Source organism: Cheilinus undulatus, linkage group 15 (genome assembly GCF_018320785.1).
Source record: "Cheilinus undulatus linkage group 15, ASM1832078v1, whole genome shotgun sequence".
Classification (NCBI taxonomy): domain Eukaryota; kingdom Metazoa; phylum Chordata; class Actinopteri; order Labriformes; family Labridae; genus Cheilinus; species Cheilinus undulatus.
This window is the reverse complement of record NC_054879.1, coordinates 17,840,515-17,866,131: the sequence shown is the minus strand read 5'-3', so window position 1 is coordinate 17,866,131 and position 25,617 is coordinate 17,840,515. Positions and strand designations below refer to the sequence as shown.

Sequence of the window (25,617 nt, the reverse complement as noted above, 5' to 3'; positions counted from 1 at the left end):
GTCTACTAAACAGAGCAAAAAGAAAAAGAAAAGACAAATTTGCTGACGGAAAGAGGAACCTCCATGGGCAGATGACAATGTTTGTGGAATGACTAAAGTCAAAATACAACTCCTTTTACAAATACTGTCAGAGACATCCTGATGTAATATTCAGGTCAGCAGGACTCCAGATGAGCCAACAAGAAGCAAATATGTTGTATAGATATCTGAGGTGCCGCAGTCCATCAATGTCTGCAGCACCTGTGAGGTAATATGTAGGTTGGTCATTTGTGTGCATGAAATAGTTAAATTCTCATCTGTATGTGAAAGGATCAAAATGAGAGATGCAAGAGTTGTAGGTTGTGTGGGCGAGAGAGCAATTTGAGAAGGTAGTCTATATCCAATATTAAAGTTCTTTACTTACAAAATGGTATTTAAAAATGTTGTTTTATAGATATTACTTTACTGTAGTGTTTATGCCACATTAATATCAAACTGGCAAAGATGGACTTAATGCTGCGTTCCATTTACCTCGGAAGTCAGAACTGGGAATGACGTCACGTTCATCTAAAAAAACGGATTTCCCAGTTGTTTGTGTTCCATTTGTCACTACCACCAGGGCTGTTTCTAGCTTTGTTGGGGCCCTATGCAAACCACGATGGACAGATTCGTAATCCATATGATCTATGAACATACCACAATCTGTTACACTTCACAAGCAAAACAGGCTACAGTCGTGATAACCTCTCATATCAAAATTAAAGACACTCAGAAAATAACTGATAGAAAATGATAATACAAGGAAAATAACAATTTTCTATATGTCAATAAATACACTAGATAGGGTAATGCTGTGTCTACAGTTTCTAAAAATGCACTGAGAAACAGCAAACTTCTCTGAATATAGAGCAAAATCAAATTTTTACTACACTTAATATTTTGTGCCACCCTGGGGTGTCACTGAGGTCGGGGTGCTCTGTGAAAGAACGAGTTCACGAATTATGAATATGACTTGGAGAGACGTTCTATTAGACACTTCCAGCCGGAAGTCGGGAAACAAGTCGGAATACGAGTTACGATGACAAATGGAACGCAGCATTAATGCAGAAACTTTTATAGCTTACAGCTGGTTGGCCTGTGAATTTGATTCTGTGTTTTTTTGCTTTATAATGAATGGGCATGCATGATTGTTAGTTAACCTTTGTAGAATTTTTCTGAACATTGAAAGTTAGCCAAAGAGTAAAAAAGCACATGTCCTTGTTTTCCTTTCCACATTTCTTATATTTTGAGAAAGACCAGAGATTTAAAATGGAAAATAAACACAAAATGCCTAGTGCTCTTCACATGAAAGCCTGATCCATTTTTGGCCATCTTTGTGATTTCACTCTATTTTATACATTGTCATTATTGTCCCTTTGTTTATATGGGACATAGAGCTCACACCATTTATAAGTGATGAATATTGAATGACAGTAATCATCACCTTAGATATCCACAGTCAGCCTACATTTTTTTTTACACAGGCAAAGAACAGAAACCTTTTTAAAGCAATGCCTACAGTCACAATGACCAGCCTACCTGTTTGGATATACATAGACATATGGAGCTCCTCAGGGCCATCTCAGGCTAAGCTTGATGTTTTGCGTGATGTTTTGGTTTCTTTGGTTTCACTTTGACAGACAAAGAGCTATTGTTACTGCAGACTGTCATGTAGATGACTGAGGGGCTTATATGGCTGGGTTGTAGGGGTTTACCATGCTGGTGTGTAAGCTTCCTTTAGGAGTGATATAAGACACCTTTGGTGCTCAGTGAAAAGAAGGGTAACGAGCACATGGCGTGGGAACAGCCAGCTAACAGCTGATTGACCAGTAGACAGAAGTCTATCATCTTTCATTTCTTTTCTTAAGTTACTAATGACGAGAGAGTGGATGGATTACTCCTGGGCTACTTACATAAAATAAGAAGTGACTTAATATGGCATTAATTACAAAATAGATTATATTTGTATGGTTCTAGATTAAAAAGAAGTCATCTTTGAAATGTAAAAACATCTTAGCATTAAAAACTCTGGGCAATAACTGAGCATAATCTGTTTTTAGTAACGTATAAACATGCATAAACTTTATAACAATTTTAAAAAGTTTTTTTTTTTTTTTTATGAAGTTGCCTCTTGGGTTGCCAGTTTTGAGTATATCATGTATTCAGTTATAATAAATATATATGTTTTTATTAATAAACCATGTCTTTTGTCACTGCCTCTGCAGGTCATGGTTTATTGGTAATGTCCCATCTCATTCTATATTAGTTCCCCTTTTCCTATAAACTAAAGTCTAGGACTTGGATCTTACCCAAACATAAACCAACTGTACGAGCTGCATAAACGACAAAGTTTGCTGTCTGGAATGATTTCATGTAATTCTTTAAAAACACTCTCATCGTGCTTATTCTCCTATGTAAGTTCAGTGAAATGGCCCTTTAACCTCACTGGCAGCCACCTCTGATGGAAAGTGTTGTTGGATTGCTCAATAAAAGTTGATGGCAGAGCTCAGCACCGAAGACTGCCAGACCAATGTACCTGTGATGCCAGTATTTAGTGAAGGCAGGTAACTGGGTCAGTGAGCCATAAAGTCCTCATTCAACACCTTCCTCCATTCATTCTGTGTGGGTGGAAGTGTAAGACAAGTACGGGTAGAGAAAACACAAACACAGACTGTGAGCAGACTGCCTTTGAGTACGCTGTGACTCCACACTGGCAACAACAGATTCCTCTTCAGTTTAGGAGGATGTGTCTATTTAGTGTTTTATTATCATTAATGCTATTTGAACAATATTTTTTTATTCGTTTTAACATATATTTAACACACACATATGAACATAGGTAAACAATCATTACACACTCATGTACATACATGTTAACACACACATATCTTTAAATAATAGAATAAAGATACAACACACGCACGTCCACTTAAGAAGACTGCTTTAAAGCTTATCAGTCCTCTGAAGGCTGAGCTCATCCCTGTTGCTTTTGCACCTTTGTTTACCACACTTTCCCTTCCAGTCAACTTTCCATGAATAAGCTTTGATGCAGCCTCAGAGAACAGCCTGCATTTTAAAGAATGACCTTCTGTGGCTTACCTTCCTCATGGAGGATGACAACGATAGATGACAATGATTGCAGCTGTGTGAACTAAACCACAGTGAAAGAATGAAGGAATTTGACTTTTCCACAATATTACTATATTTTGAGAAAGTAGATTTTAGTTTTTTTGTAAGCTGTAAACTCAGGATTAAAACAAAAAATCTTGGAATATTTCACTTTGTATGAGAAAAAATCTCAGATATGGTCTGGGCATCTGTTTTCCAGTATTGTTTCAATTTTATGAAGTCCCATATACAATGAAACAGAGTACTTTTTGCTCTGAACATTAGTGTTTGGAGTGTTACATTTAGCAGAGGCTTTTGTCCAAAGTGGCGTACATCCAAGAGTAAGTAAAACACAACAGACAGGAGGAAACTTTAGTAAGTGCCACAGAGAGCTTCAAGTCCAATCGGATGAAGGTGCTGCCATACAGGGTTAGAGGCAAGGCACATGACCAGCTATGAAACTTGACTCATCAACCATTTGCATTGTAATAACTTAATTCTTGTATTAATTGATTGTTTCTGGGCTTTCAAACATACCTTTTCCCATACATTTATGTTCTCTTGAATGCCTCCTCATCTCTAGTATATCAGTAGTGGATTTCTTATCACATGATATTAAAGCTACACAGTATTTCATTTTCAATTTAGGTTTTCATTCTGCGTTCCCTGGACAACAGTTGAATGTGGATACCGATCTTTGAAATAGATGGCAGGCTAGCACCCTTCCCTATAACCAGAAGTTAACAGGATACTATAAGAGAAGAAGGTAATCTTTTTTTTCTCCCTGCTCTGCGTACTTTGTATTCTGTCCTGCGCTCTTCCTGTCGGTTTCACTTTCGCCTTAATTTCTCTCCTCCACTCAGGAGTCACACAGCTGAAGTGTGGGCAAACGATCAGACTGTGTGTGTGTGTAAGGATGTGTGAGGTGGAAGCTGTGCCAACCTGAACCTGCTGACCTGCAGCTCTGACGGCCCCTCAGCTCCCTCCCTGCAGATGAGCTGAACGTCAGCTCTCACTATACAACCAAAATGTCAACAAGTTTACTTCCAGGATTATCATACCTTTTATGCTTCATGCAGCTTTGGTGTGGAAAATAAACCATGCAGGTTTGAAATTACTGCTGCTTCAAAACATCCATGTGCCAACCACAGGATGTTTTTTCATGTGGGAAAAGGATGCGAATGAATCATAAAAGCATGCACAAAATATAAACCATTTCTTACATTTATTAGGAAATAAATGTTGACTGACAAATAACAATTTCATAATGTTCAGTTCTAATGGTATTATAAAGGTCAGTATTGCAGCTTTATGTCAGTAAATCCAGTCATTAATCAACAATACTGCCTCCCAGGTTGTCTAAGACAAGCCAAAGCTCCCCCTTTGCTCTTTTTGTGTTGTTGCTTTAAATAAAAGTGCTGAATAATCTAAAAAAAAAGTCTCACAGATGCATATATAAACCATCTGTTGCCAGAAATAAAACTTTCCCTGTGGATGATGGAACAAAGATTACTGAATGGCCTCATTAATGACACTCTTTTATGCAGAAATGATCATCAAGAATTTTTTTTGGCAGGAAACCTAAAAGATTAAAGGTAAAAGGCTAAAAAGTTTGAGCATAATTAATTCAATTACAATTGCCTGTTACAGTTTTATGATAATAGACCAGTGCTGAGTGTGTTAATGTCTATGATTTAATAATTAAAGGCCTGAATATTATATTACCTTAGTCACTGAAGAGATTATCTTCTCCTATTTACTATCGAGACACAGCAGGGTCACGATCAATCAGCTGTTTAAATTCAACCATACTCGTGTTGTGATCCATGTTAGGAGGCAGAGAGGATGAAAAAGTCAGTGAGAGGAGACTGAAGCTAACACATGGGTTATTTTAATCAAATCAAAACTTCTCAGTTTTCTGAGTTAGTGTGCTGCTTACCTCAGTTATGGCTGCAGCTATTATTTTCATAATCCACATCTGCATTCCTGCTATCCCTCCATCCCACAATGTCCCTGCAGATACCAACAGTTCCCTCTTGTGTCCAGTTTATGCCACTACTACTTTAGCAGCCATCCTGAGATATGCCCTAGTTGTGTCGCTTTATGCAAAACTTTCCCATTTTTGACCAATCAAAATTCAGCGTTAACCAACTGCTTTCAAATATTCTAGTGAGGGGATATCAATAAGTAGGCAACAAAAGTTTTAATCTACAATGTATAAGACTCAACCCCCAGTGTCTCCAATATATGTGAAACATTTTAATAGTTTTACATTTATAGCTCTAATGCTCGCCGTGTCATGTTCAGAGTCCGTACCCCTGAAGGCTCAAAAGGCCTGTGCCTCTAAGTTTTGCAGAGTAACATTCAGGGATGAGGTTAGAGAACCTTAAATGCAACAAAATCATTCAAACCTGGGCTCATTTTTACACTATAACTGTGCAATCCATGCTGCAGCAGAACTAGAGAATCTGCTGAAGGTAAATATGAGACAAGAAAACCAAAATTAAGAACTTAGGTCTTATTTTTCTTTAAAGTAAGAGAAGCTTTCCTCTGTTAAAGACAGAAAAAATACTTCATAACTCCACAACGAACCCTAGAGAACCACTGGCTATGTAAATCAGCTGTCTAGGATCGTAATAAAGCCTTTCTAGTTTTGATGGTGATATTATTGGATAAAATTCAAGTTATTTTGTTTTAAAATACATTATTTGTCATAAAGAATTGAGTGAATAAAGTTCAGCTTATGCTCATTGACAGCTGCAGCCATTAAGTTTCTGCCCATGTTTTATAAAGCTTAAAAATCTTTCTCAGTACGAATTTCCAACTACCACATCTTTACCTGCCAGACTGAAACTTAACTTACAGCTGATGATTATATTAGAAATGCAAAGAGAAATTAACAGAAAAGACGCCCTATATTCCTTTATATACCATTGCTAACATACATGCAAACTACTGATTTTATTGGACCATTTCCTGTATGGTCACAGTATCAAATGACTTAGAGCAGAGGTTCTCAAAAGGTGCGGTGTGCCTAGAGGCAAGTCTCTGTGCTGTGGGAATTTGTACAACCATGCTGAATTAATATAATAATACAAAAAACTAATGACAAGGTGTTTTTGATACCAGATTATTTCAAAACTTGCAATATCACAAATGCATTTCTCATTTTTTTGAACTGTGTCTTTGCTTTGTATATTTTAGATAATTTGGTATAAAAATGACAAATAACAGGTACAACATTTTTGAATTTGCTACAGCAGATTGATTTAATCTTTAACTGTGAATAAGGCTGATACGGCTGAAATGTACTTTGAAAAAACATCAACTTTAGTGTGTATCAGTTTAAATCGGTTATTCCCATATGGTGCAGCAAGGCATGTCTAAGTGTGCATGGTGAATTTTAACGCCGATGCATTATTACTACAATTAAATATCAAGTAAAGATACTGTAAGAAATCTTTGTGTGGTGATTTTGCATGGATATAAGCATGGTGTGCCGAGATTTTGGTTAGATCTTAGGTGTGCTGTGGGCAAGAACAGTCTGAAATCACAGACTTAAGTATTGATTATTTTCCCTTTAGTTGCTTCAATGTTAGGAAGTGGGAACTGTACTGATCGATGTCATGGCTTACAGAATGAAACAGACTAAAGCCTCTGCTAATGGTGTTACTGATAACACAAATGCTTTCTAAAAGGACCTATCCAACATATCCACAAGTCTATCATGCAGTCAAACTCATTTAGAGCAATAATAAAACACAGACATTTCCAGGATTTAACCAGATTTATTGCCACTTCTTTAAATCCACAAGTTTGTTCCATTTCCATATCATTGAAACTAGTTAACACTCACAGCATTTCTGTTAATGTTCTCTTTTCTTTTACACGTTTAACCCTCGGTCCCTTATAATTTTTATCTACATCTGTCCTTGTTTGTCCTGAAAACGGACATGCAGAAAGGTGCTAATAAAATAATCATTTTTCAACATTTTTTTTTACTTTCACTGCTTCAAATCTCTTCACAACTTCAACCCTGACCGCTTAAAAAAAAAAAAAAAATTAAAAATTCAATGTTACACGCTTTTTATGCCAGTTATTGTACACCATGTCACTGCTATTTTTTATGGTAAAAAACACAAAAACACCATAATTCCCATATAAAATGATCTAGAAAAAAATATTTTTTTCAATAGAGTCTGGGCCATGCCAATGATAAGTAGTAAATTTGATTTTGATGCATTGAAATTTTTTCTGTAGTGCCAAATGCCATATTTTAGCTACATCCACCCTTGTTTGTCCTGAAAACGGACATGCAGAAAGGTGTTACTAAAATACAAATTTTTCAACTTTTTTAAAAACTTTCACTGCTTCAGATCTCTTCAACAACTTCAACCGTGACTACTGAAAAAAAAAAAAAAAAAAATTCAATGTTACACGTCCATGCTAAACAGATGAGTCCATCCGTGCGTAAAACACGCCAGTTTTACCCTCCTTTTCTCGTGCTTCCTCCTCTACCAAATCTAATGCGATTGAATGCATTTGTTCATATTAGGTTTATTTTATGTACAGGCATAAAGAATCAGAGGATATATGTAGGATATGAAGCACGAACACGCACAGTTCCTCCTCTAACCAAAATGTGACCACAAATATGCCAATTACGCACAGATATAAATGTACTGCATCTTTGAGATATGATATATTCTTACCTATTGATCAAAAGGACCTATGCATCCTCATGCTTGTTAATCCACTTGCTATGAAGTGAGGGCAAAGTTGAAATTGTCCAAATGTCCCTCTTTCTTAGTCCCAGGCTGCAGAATCCACAGGTAACATATCCTAATGTAAACACTTCACTTACGGCACTTCCGCTTGTAAACATACACGCAGATTTGCACCCAATCACACACGTAGGAGCCCACAAACTTTTCCTTACACATCTAGCCCACTCTCAGACATCCATATCTAGTGGCATGAATCGGTTCATTTAATTCTGGTTATGTTTAGTGGGTGAAATAGCACTCCAAACACTCTGAGCGCATGGAAGGAAAACCATGTCTGCGCTGCTGAAAGGGTTAAAATGGTGCGCTGCACTATCCGCTGGATCACTGTTTAATGGTGAAATTTAGATCCCTGGTGATCGACTGACTGCAAAAAAATGGGTGCTAAAAGTTGTTTTGGTGCCCTAGACACACAGTCAAAAAATGTGTTTTGAATGGAAGTCTATGTGTCCGATTTCGGACAAACAAGGCTGGATGTAGCTATTTCACGTCATGGGCGTTCTATGGGTGACACGGTTTTCATTTTGTTATTTTTTTTAATATGAAGAAAAATAATAACTTTGGCCAAATTTGATGCCTCAATCTCTAAAAATGTGACTATTAACTAAAAAAAACGATGATTAAAATTATGAATGTCCTCAAAACGGACATAGTAGGGACCGAGGGATAAAGTTACAAAAATAGGCTTAGTTAAAAAAAATAAACTAAATTCAACAATGTAGGTTTTATAAAAGATCATGATATGTTGATGTTAAAAACACTTTAACCCAGAAAATAACCACTTTTTTATCATCTTGTGTTTATGTGTATGAAATTAGAATTTTCTTTCTTATAAGTGCATTTCTACATGACATCAGCACCCAAGTAAACGACTTAAAACAGCAACAATGTTCACTGTGATAGACAGCATGTTGAACTTAAAATCAAAAGCTTCAATTCATATTGAACATAACTAAACTAGTGTCAGGTGAAAGGTAAGAAAAAAAACCCTAATTCTGTGATAGAGTGGTTAACAGTGGGCTTAAATGTGTAATCAACCATGAGACTTTGACTCAGTAATGTTGTCATTCCTCTATATTTCTCTTTTAAATAACACTGCAGTCACTCTAATAATACATGAAAAATAAAAAAACCGACCGTCTACATTCTAGAAAACTGAATTCAGTGCAAATAAAGTTGAGCATTGTTGGGAAAAAAAGAAAATAATTCATCAAACTTTAATGCAGCAGCTACGTTCTGTAACGTCTTGTTACACTCTGAAGTTGAGTTTGTCTGTAGGTTGTTTTTTTTCCTGAGAATATAAAGACTGCTCATCATAATTCAGTAACACCTTGACCATACCTTCTGCATAATGTGACTACTCACCAAATAACCTAATCATGATGTCTAATGTATGGTCTACCTGATTTTTTTAATCAAAGCTTTCTTTATTACAATAGATTAACATATACTCACTCTGACATCTCAAAGTTTGATGTGAGTAATTTTCCAGCTGATGGGTCATTTTAATACATTTCTTATCAATTATGAGGACTGAGTAGATTAAGTAATACCTTTAAGGTGAAGCTCCCTAAGGCTTATAATAAACAAAAAACATAGAAACACAAAATCATTATGCTGTCTTATCAGTCATTTCTAACAAACACAGACTTGTAAATTAAAACGACTGAATAAAAGTACCTTTTTTTGTTCATAAGCTAATAATCTTTAAAACATCTTTTTGTTTGATCTGCATTGAAACACGTACAATGTGATAGCTGTTCAATATCAATGAAATATTCTTTAAGTGCAGTAGTTTATGAAGGCATTAAGTGTTTAAAATTTGTCAACTCCCAAGTAAAGTAATCTAAAATTTACCAACTGTACATCCTTGAAGTATACAATTTTAAAACCAACCCCCCATCAAATGTTTGAATTAGGTGACATGTTTAAGAAAGATCCTGATTGCAAACAAACAAGAAAGAACACAAAATGTCCTTCAAGCAGAAAGAGAAAAATCTTCTAATTTCTGCTGGTTGGGGAATTAAGCTAAAAACTGTCAGTGCAAAATTCAGTGTTTCCTCGTCACACATTCATAAATGCTTTTTAACACAAAATAAAAACTTAACAGTAGGTAAAATATGAACAAGGAAACAAAAACTGTATTAATGCTTAGCCAGTCGGGGTTTCCAAGACATCATTTTTTATGGTTTTAGTATTTCCCTTTTTAGTGATATGTTGTAAAAGGGATCCCTACCTACTAGCTATTAAATCATTCTCCTTTGTTTTGTCATGCAGCTGTCCTGGTTATGGTTATCAAATATTCAGACCTGAGATAAACTGCTTCTTTGTGAATTTAACCAACCAGTGATTGTTGTTGAGAGGAGGTCAAGCTTTTAATAGCTCAAAAATTCAGTGAAGAGAAATAACTGAAACTGTCTCAACCAAGGTTATCTAAAACTAATTAACTAAAACTGAAATGTAAATCATTTTTGTTTAATTAAACTAAATAAAAACTAAGCTTTACAAATAAAATGAAAACTAACTAAAACTGTATTGTGCGCTTTAAAAACGAACTAAAATGAACAAAAACTCCTTAGTTTTTATTCTTTGTCACTAGCATACTTACTGAGATGAACACCCAAGCCTAAAGAGAATGAAATCACCTTTTTTGATTGAAGACAACTTCACACAACAGTAATTTTAGGTCTTGAGTTGTATACAAACATTAAAATTTAATAATTAAGATGAAAAGTGAAAAGCACTTTTGGGTCTTGCCCCTGGCAAGTATCCCACATTTCCAAAAAAAAAAAATTAAAACTAACACTAAAACTAATAAAAACTAATGAAAACGAAGCATTTTTGTAAAATAAAACTAAACTAAACAGCAGTAACAATGAATTAAAACTAAACTGAATTTCAAAATAAAATGTAAAAACTAAATAAAAAAAAAACTAATGAAAAAATCCAAAACTATTATAACCTTGGTCTCAACGGACTTGTTTGTGTAATATTTAAAGCAGTATTCTTCTAATCAACCATTATTCCCTTTCATAGCTTGAACCATAGTGTGGTTCCCTTTACAGCCTTTCTTTTTTACCTTCCATTAAAAACAACTTCCTTATATTTTCCCTTTTATTTTAGACTCCATCCCTTTTTTCTATTTAAAACTGCTTTTTCCTTTTATGGAAGTATTTAGTCATTTTCCTGAGTCTCAATTAATTGCAGACTGCAAAAAAGGGTGACAACAGAAAACTATGCTCTGTTTGTTCTCTTTATCATCCTTTAGGGAAATGTAATGCAAAGCAAACCCCACTCATCAATATCTGACTTAAAAAAAAAGACTTTGATGATAACTGAACCAATAGAAAACCGAGTTGATATTATTATGAGAGTTACTGAAAATCTACAGAAAAAATATTATCACACTCATTTGTGAAAATATTTTCTAACATGTTCTAACACATTTCACAGAAATGTGAAAACTTTGGCATGCTGGAACAAACCAAATTAATGAATAGTGAACCAGCTGTCAAACTACTCATGTGGCCTTATTCTGGCTCTTAGTAATGTTGTATTTCTGCAGCTTGAACGTGTGAAGCACCTTGTTGTTCCTGGCAGTGCTTTAATCGCTGATGTAGTTTTTCGTTGACAGTGTTGAGTCTCTCCGCCCACTCTCACGTAGTCGACTCTTGTCGAATCTGGATGTAACAGGCCTACAGAAGATTTATTACATGAAGATTAAGTGAAAATGACACCTTTTCAGGCCCTGTGAGCCTTTGTGGTAAATCTGTTAATTTACTTTAAATTTAAAATCAGAATTTTGTCTTGCATAAATTTTGTCAGAATGCTAGCATATTTTGAAACTGTAGTTTTTGTTATCAGTGTGGTTTTGTGTGTTGAGGACATCTTACCTTCAGTGTGGTGAACATCAGTCCCAGCTCACCGTGCTGAACATTGGAGTCCATCAAGTCCTCTATCAGACTGACCTCAGCTCCCAGGTTCCTGATCCTGAAGAGCAGACCAGCAGAAACAAAACATGATCTGTCACCATGCTTGTAGGGTAAGATTACCACTTTGTGTTTGTAATATAAATAAACTCCTACTAATACAGTCCTACTCCATGATTATCAACAACAAGAGTTACGCTGTAAAGCATAACTGAGTTATATTAGTTAAACAGTGTTTACTTAATAGCTGTACACAATTAATTTACTTTTGTGACTTTATTTACTTTTGTGCTTGTGTGTGTATGCATGGTAACGCACCTCGCCCTGAGCACTACATAGAGGAAGAGAGGGAGCAGGTCATCCATGCACCACAGAAAGTCTCCTTCGAGCATAGGTTTTACTTCCTGGGTCAACTCTTCAAATGTCTTCTGAATGACAAGCAGTTTGTCTGACGGAGTGAAGGTGGTGCTGCATGAGAGAGAAGACTATTAATTGTACTAACAGTTAATCTGGGTAATACCATCCTGTGCAGCGCTGTGCAAGCATTACTCTGTCAAGTATGGATGCAAAACTGACCTCTTTCTAGAATTACAAATGCATTTACATCCATCCTTGCAGATGATAAAGGACATGTTTTAAAATTACCACCAACAAAATTAATCAGTTTCACCATGGTTATAAGACTTTTTAGATTAGAGTCAATCAGGCCGAGAACTTGGACTTCAAAAACACACCATATCTTACTCTGTCAAGCAATGACAAATTCAGAGGTACCAGTTATTATGTCACGTTAGGTCACACTGAAGTTACCTGATTTGTTGGAGTGTCTCTACAGCAGAAACAAAACAGGCATCTTTAGTGCTGGACACAATCTGTTATAAAGTAAAGATGCCAGTTAGACGAGACAATATAAAAGATGCAACAGAATAACCTAATATGTGAGTCATGGGAGATACATTACTTATGTCAGCCACGAATAAGTGGAGTAAATCCTGCAGGAAGAACTCACTCAAATTCAAAGAAGAAGAGCAAATTATCATCTAACCTGCTTTTTCTCTCCCAGGATTGACATCCAGACAGGCCAGAACTTCCTACAGAAGAAGAAGAAATGAAGGGAAAAAATAGAGGTTATAAAATTCTGGTTGACACAAACCTGGTCTACATAGATTAACTTCTCATCATTTACAACAGGTTTACAACACACACACATAAACAATGTTTATGTGTGTGTGTTAGATGTACACACTCACTCTTGCACTCCCAGGAAGCTGAGCAGGGACTGGTCAGGCTGTTTGTTGAGTCTGAGGATGTGCTCCCAGTACTGGGCCTCTGCCTGCTCCTCCTGGAGGCAGTAAAGCGTAAAGAGAGGGGGGTAGAGGCGGGGGAGCAGCAGTGGGAGAAGCAACGAGGAGCAGCTCACCACCACAACACCTCTGACGAGAGAGAGAGAGAGAGAGGGAGAAAGAGAGAGAGAGAGAGAGAGAGAGAGAGAGAGAGAGAGAGAGAGAGAGAGGTGTCATGAAAAAATATTAGCAGAGTGACTGCATGTGTGTGAGATTGTGTATGTTTGTGCTTACCCTTGCTCTGCAAAGGCTGTGCTGTGTCGTCTTACAGACTGAGACGCAGGAGAGTCTGGAATGACACTGCCATCTGCAGGTAACCCAGGAAATAGAAACCTGCAGAAAAATACACTATTTCATCAAATGATTCATGTGTGTATGTATTCTAAGGATTTGGTTTTATGTGCCTTTCTATGTTTTTAAGACTCAAACTTCTACATTTAGACAGTATCAGTCACACAGTATGCTGTGTGGAGGGACTGGTCAGTGTCTTACAATGATGTCTAGAGGAGGGCTGAGCGATTTGACAAAATAATCTAATTGCAATTTTTTTTCCCCCAATATTGCAATTGTGATTTAATATGTGGTTATTTTCTTAAGCTCCTCATCTGATGTATTTCTCAACAAACAAGCAAATAACTTATTCTATAGCATAACAAACACAACATTTAGTAGATTAGACTAAGGCTGAACAATTGTGAAAAAATATCCAATTGTAATCAATTTTTACTCATACTGCAAATTCAATATTAAGTATTGTATTGAAGGAAAAGACTTCTTCATACTAAGTAAAACTGATACTTGCACAATGTTTGGAGCATATTTGTCCCAAAAAATGGCGCTTGGATTCCATAACTTTCTCTGCTGATTGTAACAAATGTAATCCTCTCTTTCTCAGCCTTTCCAACCTCGTTGCAGCTTCTGCAAAGAGCTGCTCAACATGAACCTGGTCTGCTCGACATTCCTGCCCATTAAAGGGAAGGTTAATGTCACCACTGTAATGGCGCTAAATACTGTTGCTAATGGTGATTAACGCTGGCCTTTATTATAACAGGGCATAGTCTTTTATTATAATATTAATGATTAATGCTCATCTATTGTAGGCCACAATAGAGAATATGGTCTAGACCTGCCCTCTTTGCAAAGTCAGATAGAACTGATTGATTTGTTCTAAACTTATCGGTTCAATACAGGTGTGATAGCTCTGTGTGTACCCAGACTTGTATTGGGTCATAATAAAATAAAAAAATTGCACTGATCTCTGTAGTAATAAACTTTTAACAGTATGTCTTTAATTTTGCAGACAGTGAAATATCATAAAACTGTTCAACGCAACTCTAACTTTGAAAGATGTGACTTTGAAAGAGTTCTTATATCGTTTATGCTGCTATCATAATGAAGGTTGAACCATCAGCAGACAATTACAGTATTTACTCCCACTGGTCTTCCAAAGAAACAGAGAAGACTACATCCTTATAATTACGATATACTCTTGATACATGTCTAGATGCATTTTCTGGGGCTTTATGATAACTTTCAGGACCCTGCTAAAAAAAGGTAACACTTGAGAGCTCTATACATTGAACTGTTAAGAGGCAAACAAGCTGGAGAGGTGTTTTTCAACCTTTTTGGTGCAAGACACAACAAAGATCAAGCCAAAATCTTAAGGCACACTGTATGCGTTCTAATTAGACTCTTTAAAAACATGTTGCAGCAAGTTGTGGTTTGGTTGTAGTTATACCGTATGGTTGTATAAATTTCTACAGCACACTAAGACCTACGTGACGGCAAGTCATGGTGTGTAAAACACTGAACTAGAGAACCCAGGACTTGGATCTACCGGACAATGTTGTAGAAATGTGTGAGAAAGGCCTGGACTTCCTGGACAGCCTGTCGGAGCAGCCTGCGGTTGGATCCAACACCAACGTAAGTCATCCTATAAACAGTAACCAGCGTCTCCACCAGCCAGCCCAGGGGGTGGTAAGGGGTTTCAGATGCCTGTCAAACAAGAGTAGACACATGCATGGATATTTGTGATTCATTTTAACAGGACAAAGGAAAATTAAAAAGAAAACACTGACTCTAGGAACACACCGCATGTGTGGTGGTTGCTAAACTGCTTTACTTTGCTTTATTTGAGATCTAGCTGTTAGTACTAGTAAATAACAGATGATAACTTAATAGAGTTGTCAAAGGAATGTGTAACTTTTCTAAGTTAGTAATCAGCAGTTCTTATCCTCTAAAACATTTAAGACGAACCAAATCAATGCATAGACAATTATAAAAACTAAGAATTTCACATTTCTAGAGTTGTACCTTGAGGAGGTATCTTCGTATGTTGTCATAGTTGGCAGTAGTGACTTGTTCTCCATACTGAGGGATAAACTCCAAGGACTCCAGCACTTTGCTCTGTGGCCTACTGAGGTCTGGGCTAAAAAGACAAACATAACCCCCCTTATTTTGTAGAAAAGCTGTATGTCAGTGTGGCTATGATATCTTTCATTCAACAAACTTAAATAAAGAATGAATAAATAACATTTTGTCCAGTTTGTGTGTGTCTGTGTGCTGCTCTGTCTACCTCTGTCTCCGGGCTGTTGCTATAGTCACAGCGATGTTCTCCCATGCCGTAGCCCTCTCTCCTCTCCCAGGGGCATCACAGCTGAGCCGACCCCAGCACTCATCGAACACACAGACCCACCGCTGCCCTGCAGGCACCGCATGCTGACCCAACCTGCTTAACATGAACACATAGACAACGTAAAATTCTAAACCAAGTGTACTACATTATAGATTTTTTCTCTCTCTGTTTCTTAAGTCACCCATCAGCCTCAAAATATCACACACAACAGATGAGCAAACAACTGAAAACATTAGATTCACAAAAAATAGATTAAAGACAAAAAAACGAATATCTTAAACATTTGCAGACTGGTGAACATTTGTGCATCAGCATATCATGTGACCAAAAAAATACTGACACTAGGCCGTTTCTCTCTTTGTTTTCAGGTTCTTCAGTGGCTGATTTGGTGTAAGTTCCCATCACCTTCAGACCTGTGGTCCACTCTCCACTGAACATGCCCTCCAGACTGTCACCATTAGCAAGAGACATAACACCCTAAAGACAAATGAGTGCACATGAATTTGTAGATCAAGTATTGTATTATATATCAATATTTGTACCAGTGACCATGTACAACTTTATGAAGAAAGAATACTAGAGAATAAAAAATCACAGCTGTAAAAGGAGATGTATACTCTTTCTACCTTCCCATTGACAATCCAGTCATCAGAGAATTCCCCATGGAGAGCTGTGTCATCATCTGACACCAACAGACCTGGACCCTGAGAGAAAACATGACCTCGTCAAACTTAGAAACTCACGTTGAAAAGAATCAGAACTGTCATCAAGGATTTAAGGAGTTGTTTAATTTTATTAAGTAAAGCAGGACAGAAAATGTGATTGAACAGGCTGTTATAGCTTATACTGTTAATTATACTGGTGGTGAAAGTGTTAAATCAACAAAATGTAATATTTCCACTTCATAAGGTAGTTTCAAAGCTCTAAGATCTAACTGGGCAATGACTTTCAACAGGGGAAATGGCATACTCCCTGTTTCTACAGACCGCTCTGATCGCCTGCTTTAAACACTGTAAGTAACTTATCAGGGTTGTTTTTCAACGCTGCAGTTCCACTCAGAGATCTTCATTAGATGCTAAGGTGCACCAAATCAAATTTCTACACATCTATGCTAGAATTGCTCCCTATAAAGTACAGTCAGATGTTGTCCATTAAAAATAGCACATTTCAAATTGTATTTGACTAAACTAAAGATTAATAAATCAATCAAACATAATGACTAAATGGAAAAAAATACGTCAGACTTAAATGTATATACGTTTACTCCAATCCAGCTATTTTTGAGATATTGAAGTCGAAGGCATATTTGCAAAATAAAGTTACAAACATTTTTACATACATTTTCCAACTTTATGCAGAAATGTTGAAATGTAAAATGGGGAACATACACTCATCTTGTTGTCTCTGAAGATCCCTTCAAAGTAAACACCACACTGCGTGACAACGACAGCATTGCCATGCCGCTGCTCCTCCAACCACAGTCCCATGTACTTCTCACCTCTGGGAAGATCACATGAGAGTAATGACTGATGAGGTTCCTGCTTCTTTTTTATATAGTGCACTTAGCAAAGTCAGTATAACACCTTACTTCTATCTGGTTGTGATAGCAACTTTTTGGGTTTTAAGACTGACAGCTGAAGCCAAGGCTGACAATAAAAACAAACTGCTTAGTGTTCATCTGTGTACAAATACATGTTCCAGGTCTTATTAAAAATGTTGATGTTCTCCCTGTTGAGACAAGCATGGAATAAATTAGGTCTCCATTAACCTCATGTATAAAAAAATGCTGTAAAGAGGATTTTTCACAAGCACTTAAACCTCTGCTCTTCCTTTTTGCTCTACAGAAAATTATTACCCACCCATGCTCAGTGGCAGAGGAACACTGATCAACTGTTACGAGCTAATCCCGGGTAGATAAACAATGTCAGAAACTGAAGCCCTAACATCTAGTGTATTAAAGGGAAAAGGAAAATAAACAGGACTGGTTTTCAGTATGGAAACACAAGCTGGGTAAGCTCACCTGTATGCAGTTGTCATCTGGGCCTCCGGCCTGAATCGTTTGGCAAGCATTGCGTGGTTTGGCGAGCCCAAGCTTTCTTTAAGTTCAATTTTAGTTCGGTTGGGTAACAACTCAAAAACAATGACTAGTTTCATTCAAGTCCACGGGACTTGGTTTGCTGTAGAGTCTGAGTTGGCGTCTTCTCCTTCTCTCAGTGGCAGCGTTCCCCACTACCTGAGTCTTCTGAGGTCATTTAAAAGTGTCACAGTCGCAGCTTCGCGCGTGCTGCTGGCATGGTGCATTCAAGGCTGTCGGACATTCCAACACAGCTTAACCCAATGTTTATTTCCCACATGAAAACCAGTCCAAAACAATTTACAAAGAGAAAAGAAAGGAAAGGAAGAGGGACTCTATCTATCATGCTTATTCCTAACAGCTTTTAGGTCTAACCACTCGCCGCCGTGTTTTTATCAATATCTTGTCATTTTATGTTGCAGAAATGTGGTTCAAATACTTTCGTGAATGGGAGAATCTCATTTTTCACTTAAGCCCTCACTTGCCTTCCCATGTGATTCACAGCTGGAGTTATAGGGCCAATAAGAGTTCAATGGGCACATGCCTTCACCTCTGACTGTGCTTCAATGGATGAATCCTTTGTCTCAACTTGCGCATACATAATTGTTTAAATCCTTCTTTTGCCAACCAATTGACACTCTGGAATCCCTAAGGCCCTCACTATCACAGTTTTTGCAGGAGAAGTAAGGTGAGAGACAGGAGCGAAAGGAGAGAATTAGACCTGTTAATCTCTAATTTTATATAAATGAGTGAAACAGACCTTGTAATGTCATCGTAGACTCCATATCCTGTTTTCTTGTCGTGGACCCAGTGGCCAATAAAAACACCAGAGGACTTCTTGTCCAGTTTGCCAGAGCTCAGCATGCCGTAACCGTGCCGTTGCCCTTCGAAGAAACAGCCCTCGTAGACTTCACCACTGGCATACCTGGATAAGGACCATGACACATAAATATATACTGATAACCATGAAGAGTTTAGATATGTTCTTGTCCAAGCAAATCATTAAAGCTTTGTTTAGACTAAGGACAGATCAGATATGTTCCTCATAATGAATGATCAACATAATATCCTGTTTTATTTTGCAATAACCAAATCAAATTTAATTACAGCCATTAAGCACTTTAATTACTCTTAAATTGGCATTGTTGTGTGGCATAGTAAGTGAAATAAATTACGCTTTGAAACTCAAATATGATTGGCAAGAGATGAACCAATCCCAATTAGAATTGCTTTTTAAATCATCTAAAATATCTGATTGACTGGATTTGCAAAAGTCCTTATTCCAGTTTCCTTGATTTCTCTTTTCTTTTTAATTTCATCTGGATACAATTTTAGTTTTTTAAAGAATGTGGATCTGAAGTTTGAACAAGAGAAAAAATTTCCAAGATGGTTCAATTACCCACATGGCTCTTTTTTTTTTTTTTTTTCAATAAATGCGATGTACCAATATACTCTATACTCTATACTCCCCAATTTTGACGATCTGTTATTCAAGCCTTGCTGAGACCAAATTACTTATGAATAAAAATATCCTTTTATGTCTACTTTGGTGTAAGTAACTGTTTATATCAGGCATAACATAAATTACTCTGTTAATGTTACGTTTCTAACCATGTTATTTGCTACACTCCCTTCTAAGAAAAAGCAATTAAAAAATCAGTATACTGACTTGTACTTGCCAAATCCATGGATCTTGCCATCTCTCCAGTTTCCTTGGTAGATGTCTGGCTTATTTAGTGTTTTGTTAGGTATAAAACAAAGTCCAAAGCTGTAAAGAACAATAACAGTTGTACTGAAAGCTTTAACAGCCATTTAATAACTTGTAAATCACAGTCATCAGGTAAAAAAATGACCTGCTAATATCACTGTATGCATTCAAAACTACAAGATCAGGTAGATCACCCTATTCTCAGAGTTTTCTGTCAAAGCACATACTTATTTTATCTCCTTATCAAAGGTCTGCCTAAGGGGTACAGATACCTGTTGTATTATGACAGCACTTACCCACACTCCTGTCCATTCTTGAAATTCCCATGATAAACTCGACCGTCTGGCCACTTCATCGTGCCTCTGTAAAAGCAAATATATTTTATAATTTAGCTATTTGCACCTAGGTAACCCATCATACACTCAATGGTTTGAAATTAGAGATTACTGTGAGACGTTCATTTATTTGGTCCCTCTTTTCTTCCCAAAGGTTAACTGTGATTTAAGATGGTTCAGCAGGCTAATGTCGCTGTTGTCAGCCTATTTGACTTATGATTACTGATGTTATAAATGTTCTTGTGATGGTACATTAAAGAACACCCATATTTCTAGAGTTCACAGGAGTTTGTCAAAACCAAAGCACAAACTTACATACAGGGACACATGATAATACAAGCTCAAAAACACACAAATGCATTAATAAGCACACAGAGTAGCAGCACACATGGAAATAGAGGAGGCACACACAATGCATATAAGATACACAAACTGCTCTCTTACCTGCCATGAACTCGCCCTGCCAGCCAGCTCCCAGTGTACTGAGCATCTTTAAACCGTCCCTCTCCACTGAACACATAAAATGCCGTACGAGACATTGCTGTCAAACCAGGCGATGAACCTTGACTTCCACCTCCCAGCACCTGATCCACAGCCTGATTCAAAGAACGAAGCCACTTGTTCTGTGGGGAGAGATGGAAACGAGTGATTTTACAGAAAGGATGGCAATGGGAGAAAGAAAGTAATACACACAAAAAGCACATCATTCTGAGTTTAAGATGGTTATTTCCATGTGTGCTGTTGCAGTTTCTAGTGAATAATGTCTTCATGTGTTTTTGGGGTCTTTCATTGTTTTTTTTAACAACGTCCTGTAAACCCCTTAAATATTTGTGATACTCAATGTACCAAATGACTGCAGGCTGTTATCCAGCAATCACAATCGACTATCAGCATTTTGGGGGGGGGGGGGCTGCTGATAATAAATGTACCTTCTCTTGTGGTGTTGATGCTACCAGGGTGAAACTCTCTTCAGGACATGTAATTTTGATGGCATAGCTGTAAACACACAGACACAATAATAAACATTTAAGTATAAACTTCTATTTCACTTAAAAGTTAGTGAAATGATGACAAGGAAAAACAATTAAAGATACCTGGTTTTAGTTTTGTTTTTTTCAACCATAAAAGTGAACTCTGAGGTGTTGTTATACCAGTATACCAGCCTATACACAACACAACCATGAACAGGGCTAGTAAAAATAGTCTTTAATCACTTCTCCCATTCCCTGAAATTGAATCCAGATAGCCGAGTCAGCATAAAGTTCCCACAGTCAGTGATGGTTTGGGCTGCCACGGCATCTGCTGGGGCCGGTCCACTGTTTTCTGAGGTCCAAAGTCAATGCAGCTGTCTATCAGGAAGTTTTAGAGCACTTCATGCTTCCCTCTGCTGACAAGCTCTATGAAAATGCTAATTTCATTTTCCAGCAGGACTTGGCACCTGACCACACAACCAAAGTACCAATGCCTAGTTAAAGAACCCTGATATCCCTGTGCTTGATTGGCCAGCAAACTGGCCTGACCTAAACCGCACAGAGAATCTATGGGGGACTGTGAAGAGGAAGATGCGAGACACCAGACCCAACAACGCAGAGGAGCTGAAGGCAACTGTTTCTTTTCCAGGTAAGCCTTAAAAAAGCTGCAACCCGTCACTAAAGAGCCACATGCGGCTCGAGAGGTGCAGGTTAAATATCACTGATCTATAGTGTTAAATTACCTCACATGTGAGGATGACTGATAATTGATTGATGTCTTTTTGTTAATATAATCTTCATAATGGTTTATTAACATAAACATAGCTAGGGCAGTCATTTTTCAGTCACAAGCTTTTATTAATCATACTAGTTTAGGCCTTTATAATACAGACAAAAACAAACATATAAAACAAAAACTCACTGTGCACTGCTTTCTTCTGTGACTGGTTTCACCCAGAGACAGGCCAGAGGATAGACATGATGTGTGGAGAACTGCAATTAAAGACAGAAAGAAGTTTATGTATTAAATTAACATGACAGTCATACCTTTACTATAAGCTGTGATCAAACCTGCTGAGATAAACCTGTGGGCTGGAAAAAGACATCAATGTTTAACTTTGTCACTGGGCTTTCGTCCTGATTCTAATCAATTTAAATATATACATATTTTCTTCAACCAGTGATGCAAAACAACCTTGTAAAAGTTCTGAATCAACACTTAAAGTTAAGTACATAACACAAGGCATAAACCCCAAAACACAGAGAAACAGGATATATTAACTCACTGTCTGTAGTAACACACCACATCAAACAGAGGGAGACAAACTATTTATGGCAGAAAATTTTTAACATTGAAATGAAAAAGAAAAAGAGAGAGATTTCTTTGCAAATTCAGCGATAAGATGTCAAAGACCTATTAATGTTTTTTATTCTTCTGAAAGCCAGAATACAGGGGTAAGTTTCAGCCCTTCACAAGCGTCATTTAGGCCCAAAGCTATTTCCACTTCATCGTCATTTATTTTACGCCGACTCACTAATGCCAACGTTGGGAGCAAATCTTAACCCACAGCCACACATTGCAGCCTGTTGGTAGTAGCTAAAGCGTATAGTCAGCCACCAGGACAGCAAAGCAAACACATTTTAAAACAGGACGGCAGTGATGTCAAGGGATTCACTAAACAAAGCCTAAAATTAATTTTCAAAGCAACCTCATTGGGCTGTTCAAACTAAAATAAATGCTAAAAAATGACTTTATACCGAATGTTTTAAACTTCATGAAAATAGAATTTTCTGAACATCATTTTAGCTAGTAGCTAGCCAGACATCAACCAGGTTTAACCATCAATTTAACGTTTTGAGTCCTGTGATAAAATGTAACTGCTTTGTCCTTGTAAATCTGTCTGTGTAGAAAAACCCCGAATGCTGCTGCAGCACAAAGCTCAGTGTAGTTAAATGGGTCAGCTAGTTGGAGGGAAAACAGGGTAAACTAATGTCAGATATACTCACAAGGCTCTGTGAGGAAATGGCACCCTAGATGATTGAAAGACACATTAAGTATGAACTTTATCAAAAAATATGCCAGATTTCCAGAAGCAGGAAGACAGCGATGAACACAAAATCCTACAGAAGATTAGTCAAGTAGACAGAAATAAATTTTTAAAAATATGTCTGTTAGAATCCATATGAAGTTTAAAAAACCTTTAATGGGCAGGTTTGGTTTCCCATTAAATATTACTACATATAAATCAACACTCATACAATCATTTAGAGCACAGATTATACTTTAGCTTGCATGTGTGTACCTGTGTGTGCACCAGTGCGTCATTGAACAGCATGAACCAGTGGTTAGAGAACCGCCCAGAGTTCTGCAGGGTCAGGGATCTGTTGCTGCTCTCACACACCACACGTCGTTTAGGTAGACGCAGAACCTCCTGATGAGAAAATATATATTTTCTTCTTAAAACAAAGATTGACAAAAACAATTTTGCACTCTGCAAGAAGTCCTGCCTTCATAGCCAAGTGATAGGTTAAAACCAGCGTGAAGAGGAACAGGCTGCCTTTATGAAAACATGTGAAGAGACTTTCTAGAAAAAGTTTATCAGGACATCAAACACTTTGCTGACCATTTTTCTAAGCTTCTTTTAAGACCACATTTTGTCTTGGCTTTACAAAAACTTCTACTCTGGGTAAATGTTATTCCTATCTTGGTCCTGACATGCACTTCATGTTGCAGGTATACAATCTTTATTATCTGATCAGCAAGGTAACAAAAAATGCAATAAGTTTAAAACTGCTAGCATAGCAAAGCAATTTTAAGAAAGGAGTGCCAGATAAATGCAAAGATAAAAAATCTTCATAAAAGTCATAAAAAGATAGATAACAAAATATGACAACTCATATCTCATCCTCTGCCTCACCAGTACAATGCTGACTAATAACGGCCATAGTGACAGTTGCAGCATCCCTTTTGTTTACGCTGTCACAATGGCTGGCAATTTTTTTTTTTTTCAGTTCAGTATATATTTCAATAAATTCATAAAGAACAGGTTGTTCATGAAAATGTCTGATAGTGTGCTTTGGTGTATACAAAATCATTTTAGTTAACTGAAACTAAATAAAAACTGAGCTTGATAAGAAAAACAAAAACTAACTAAAACTTGGCTCTGTCCTGACAAAACTAACTAAAATGAAATAAAATTAGAGACAAAATCTCCTTAGTTTTAGTCTTTGACAGCAGCAGACTGACATGAACACCCAGGCCTGAAGAGTTAAGTGGCCTGATTTGATCGCAGAAGACTTCACACAATGAATAATTTTAGGTCATGAGTTGTATACAAACATCAAAATTAAAAATAAAATCAGAAGTGAAAAGCTCTTTTGGGTCTTGCCCCTGACAGGTGTCCCACATTGCTAAAAAGCTAACACTAAAACTAATAAAAACTAAACTAAAATGAAGTATTTTGTTTAAGAGAGTGACACCTGTTGACCCAACACCAGTTAAACCAAGACACCAGTTACATCAGACAAATTACATGTTAAAGGATGACATGTAAGTTAAATCTAGCAATTTGGGGTCTTTTTAACCAATTTCAAAAATGTCAGAAAGCTTTTGAAATAATCTAAAATGTGATTGAAGTTTTTAAAATTGTGGTCATAGTTTTTATTCATTGTAAATGAGCTCTCACAGTCTACCTGCAAACTCCCCAAGGCCCACCAGGGGGCCACAGTCCACACTGATCTACATGATCTCTTATTACTTAAGTTGGTTTAACTATTATAACCAATGTGATACATATTTTTCCTCAGAATTAACAACTGTACCCTGAATCTAGCTTGCATGTAACCAACATAATATAAAGGTTTATCAATAAAGCAAGTGTGCACACATGCTGGGGCAAACAGTTCACTTTGTGGATTATGTCTGATTGAAAAGGAGCACACAGACAGTCATGATGTCTGGTAGATTAAAAGTTACTGCCATCCCACAGTAGTGAAATAAAAATCACAAGTTAAGAAGTCTAAGTGTTATTAGAACAAATTATTTACAAGAATTCTGTGGACTGAATTCTGGCAGCATCAATATCTTCAAACACAGACAAAGTTGTACTCACAGTAATTTTTCCTGGATGGGTCTTCCAGAAGAGGAAGGTGGCTTCAGCCTCATTTTTCCTCCTGATCAGGGACAAAGAGAGGGATTCATACTGACTACAGCCCTGATGGAGAGACTGATACTCAGTAGTTAACTGCAGGAGAAAGAGAAAAAGCACACAAGGTTTTAGTTGTTTTTTTCTTTCTTGATACTAGAACAAATGTTTATCCCAGCTAACTTATCCCAGTTCAGTACAGATTTTACACTCCGATAGGTAAAGTATCAATGCTCTGATTCTGTTTCAACACCAAGTATTTAAAATCTTTAAATATCTGTAAAATTTGACATTAAGTGAGACAGATCATTACTTGAAACAGGCTTATGGGCCTCAGATTTTTCATACTGGGGTGGGTAGTAAGTGGAAATGTCTTATATGCAGTTAAGATTTAGAAGATGTAGAAATGTTTCCTGATTGTTACACAATGATTACAAATAATGAACAGACTAAGATGCATACAACTTCACATGAAGCTACAGGATGGTACTGGATATTGTTTGAATAATTCCTTGTGCTCTACCAGAACCAAAAAAGAAATATTTTTCCAATTTCCAAGAATAATCT

At 36.9% G+C, this 25,617-nt stretch overlaps 1 protein-coding gene across 6 annotated transcripts in view; it reads right to left on the bottom strand.

Moving 5' to 3' along the window:
• serp2 (stress-associated endoplasmic reticulum protein family member 2) overlaps nucleotides 1-25,617 on the bottom strand; it is a 57,246-nt gene that overhangs the window by 18,074 nt on the left and 13,555 nt on the right. For 2 of the 6 annotated variants that reach the window (XR_005992964.1, XR_005992965.1), the window contains exons 19-40: nucleotides 25,018-25,149; nucleotides 23,209-23,337; nucleotides 22,913-22,936; nucleotides 21,828-21,898; nucleotides 20,864-20,930; nucleotides 20,379-20,557; nucleotides 19,896-19,961; nucleotides 19,561-19,659; nucleotides 18,652-18,816; nucleotides 17,206-17,317; nucleotides 16,444-16,521; nucleotides 16,158-16,294; nucleotides 15,758-15,910; nucleotides 15,496-15,610; nucleotides 15,020-15,177; nucleotides 13,417-13,515; nucleotides 13,090-13,272; nucleotides 12,885-12,930; nucleotides 12,650-12,711; nucleotides 12,158-12,307; nucleotides 11,804-11,900; nucleotides 11,494-11,605 (exon numbers count right to left, since the gene is read on the bottom strand). Coding sequence is in view for 3 of the 6 variants with exons in the window: in XM_041806681.1 (XP_041662615.1) it covers nucleotides 11,567-11,605; nucleotides 11,804-11,900; nucleotides 12,158-12,307; nucleotides 12,650-12,711; nucleotides 12,885-12,930; nucleotides 13,090-13,272; nucleotides 13,417-13,515; nucleotides 15,020-15,177; nucleotides 15,496-15,610; nucleotides 15,758-15,910; nucleotides 16,158-16,294; nucleotides 16,444-16,521; nucleotides 17,206-17,317; nucleotides 18,652-18,816; nucleotides 19,561-19,659; nucleotides 19,896-19,961; nucleotides 20,379-20,557; nucleotides 20,864-20,930; nucleotides 21,828-21,898; nucleotides 22,913-22,936; nucleotides 23,209-23,337; nucleotides 25,018-25,149 (2,361 nt within the window). In the remaining 3 variants the exon portion in view is untranslated. Of the gene's footprint in view, nucleotides 1-7,611; nucleotides 11,606-11,803; nucleotides 11,901-12,157; nucleotides 12,308-12,649; nucleotides 12,712-12,884; nucleotides 12,931-13,089; nucleotides 13,273-13,416; nucleotides 13,516-15,019; nucleotides 15,178-15,495; nucleotides 15,611-15,757; nucleotides 15,911-16,157; nucleotides 16,295-16,443; nucleotides 16,522-17,205; nucleotides 17,318-18,651; nucleotides 18,817-19,560; nucleotides 19,660-19,895; nucleotides 19,962-20,378; nucleotides 20,558-20,863; nucleotides 20,931-21,827; nucleotides 21,899-22,912; nucleotides 22,937-23,208; nucleotides 23,338-25,017; nucleotides 25,150-25,617 lie in introns of those variants that run through there. The other 4 variants (XM_041806681.1, XM_041806683.1, XM_041806682.1 and 1 more) reach the window with 3 other exon arrangements.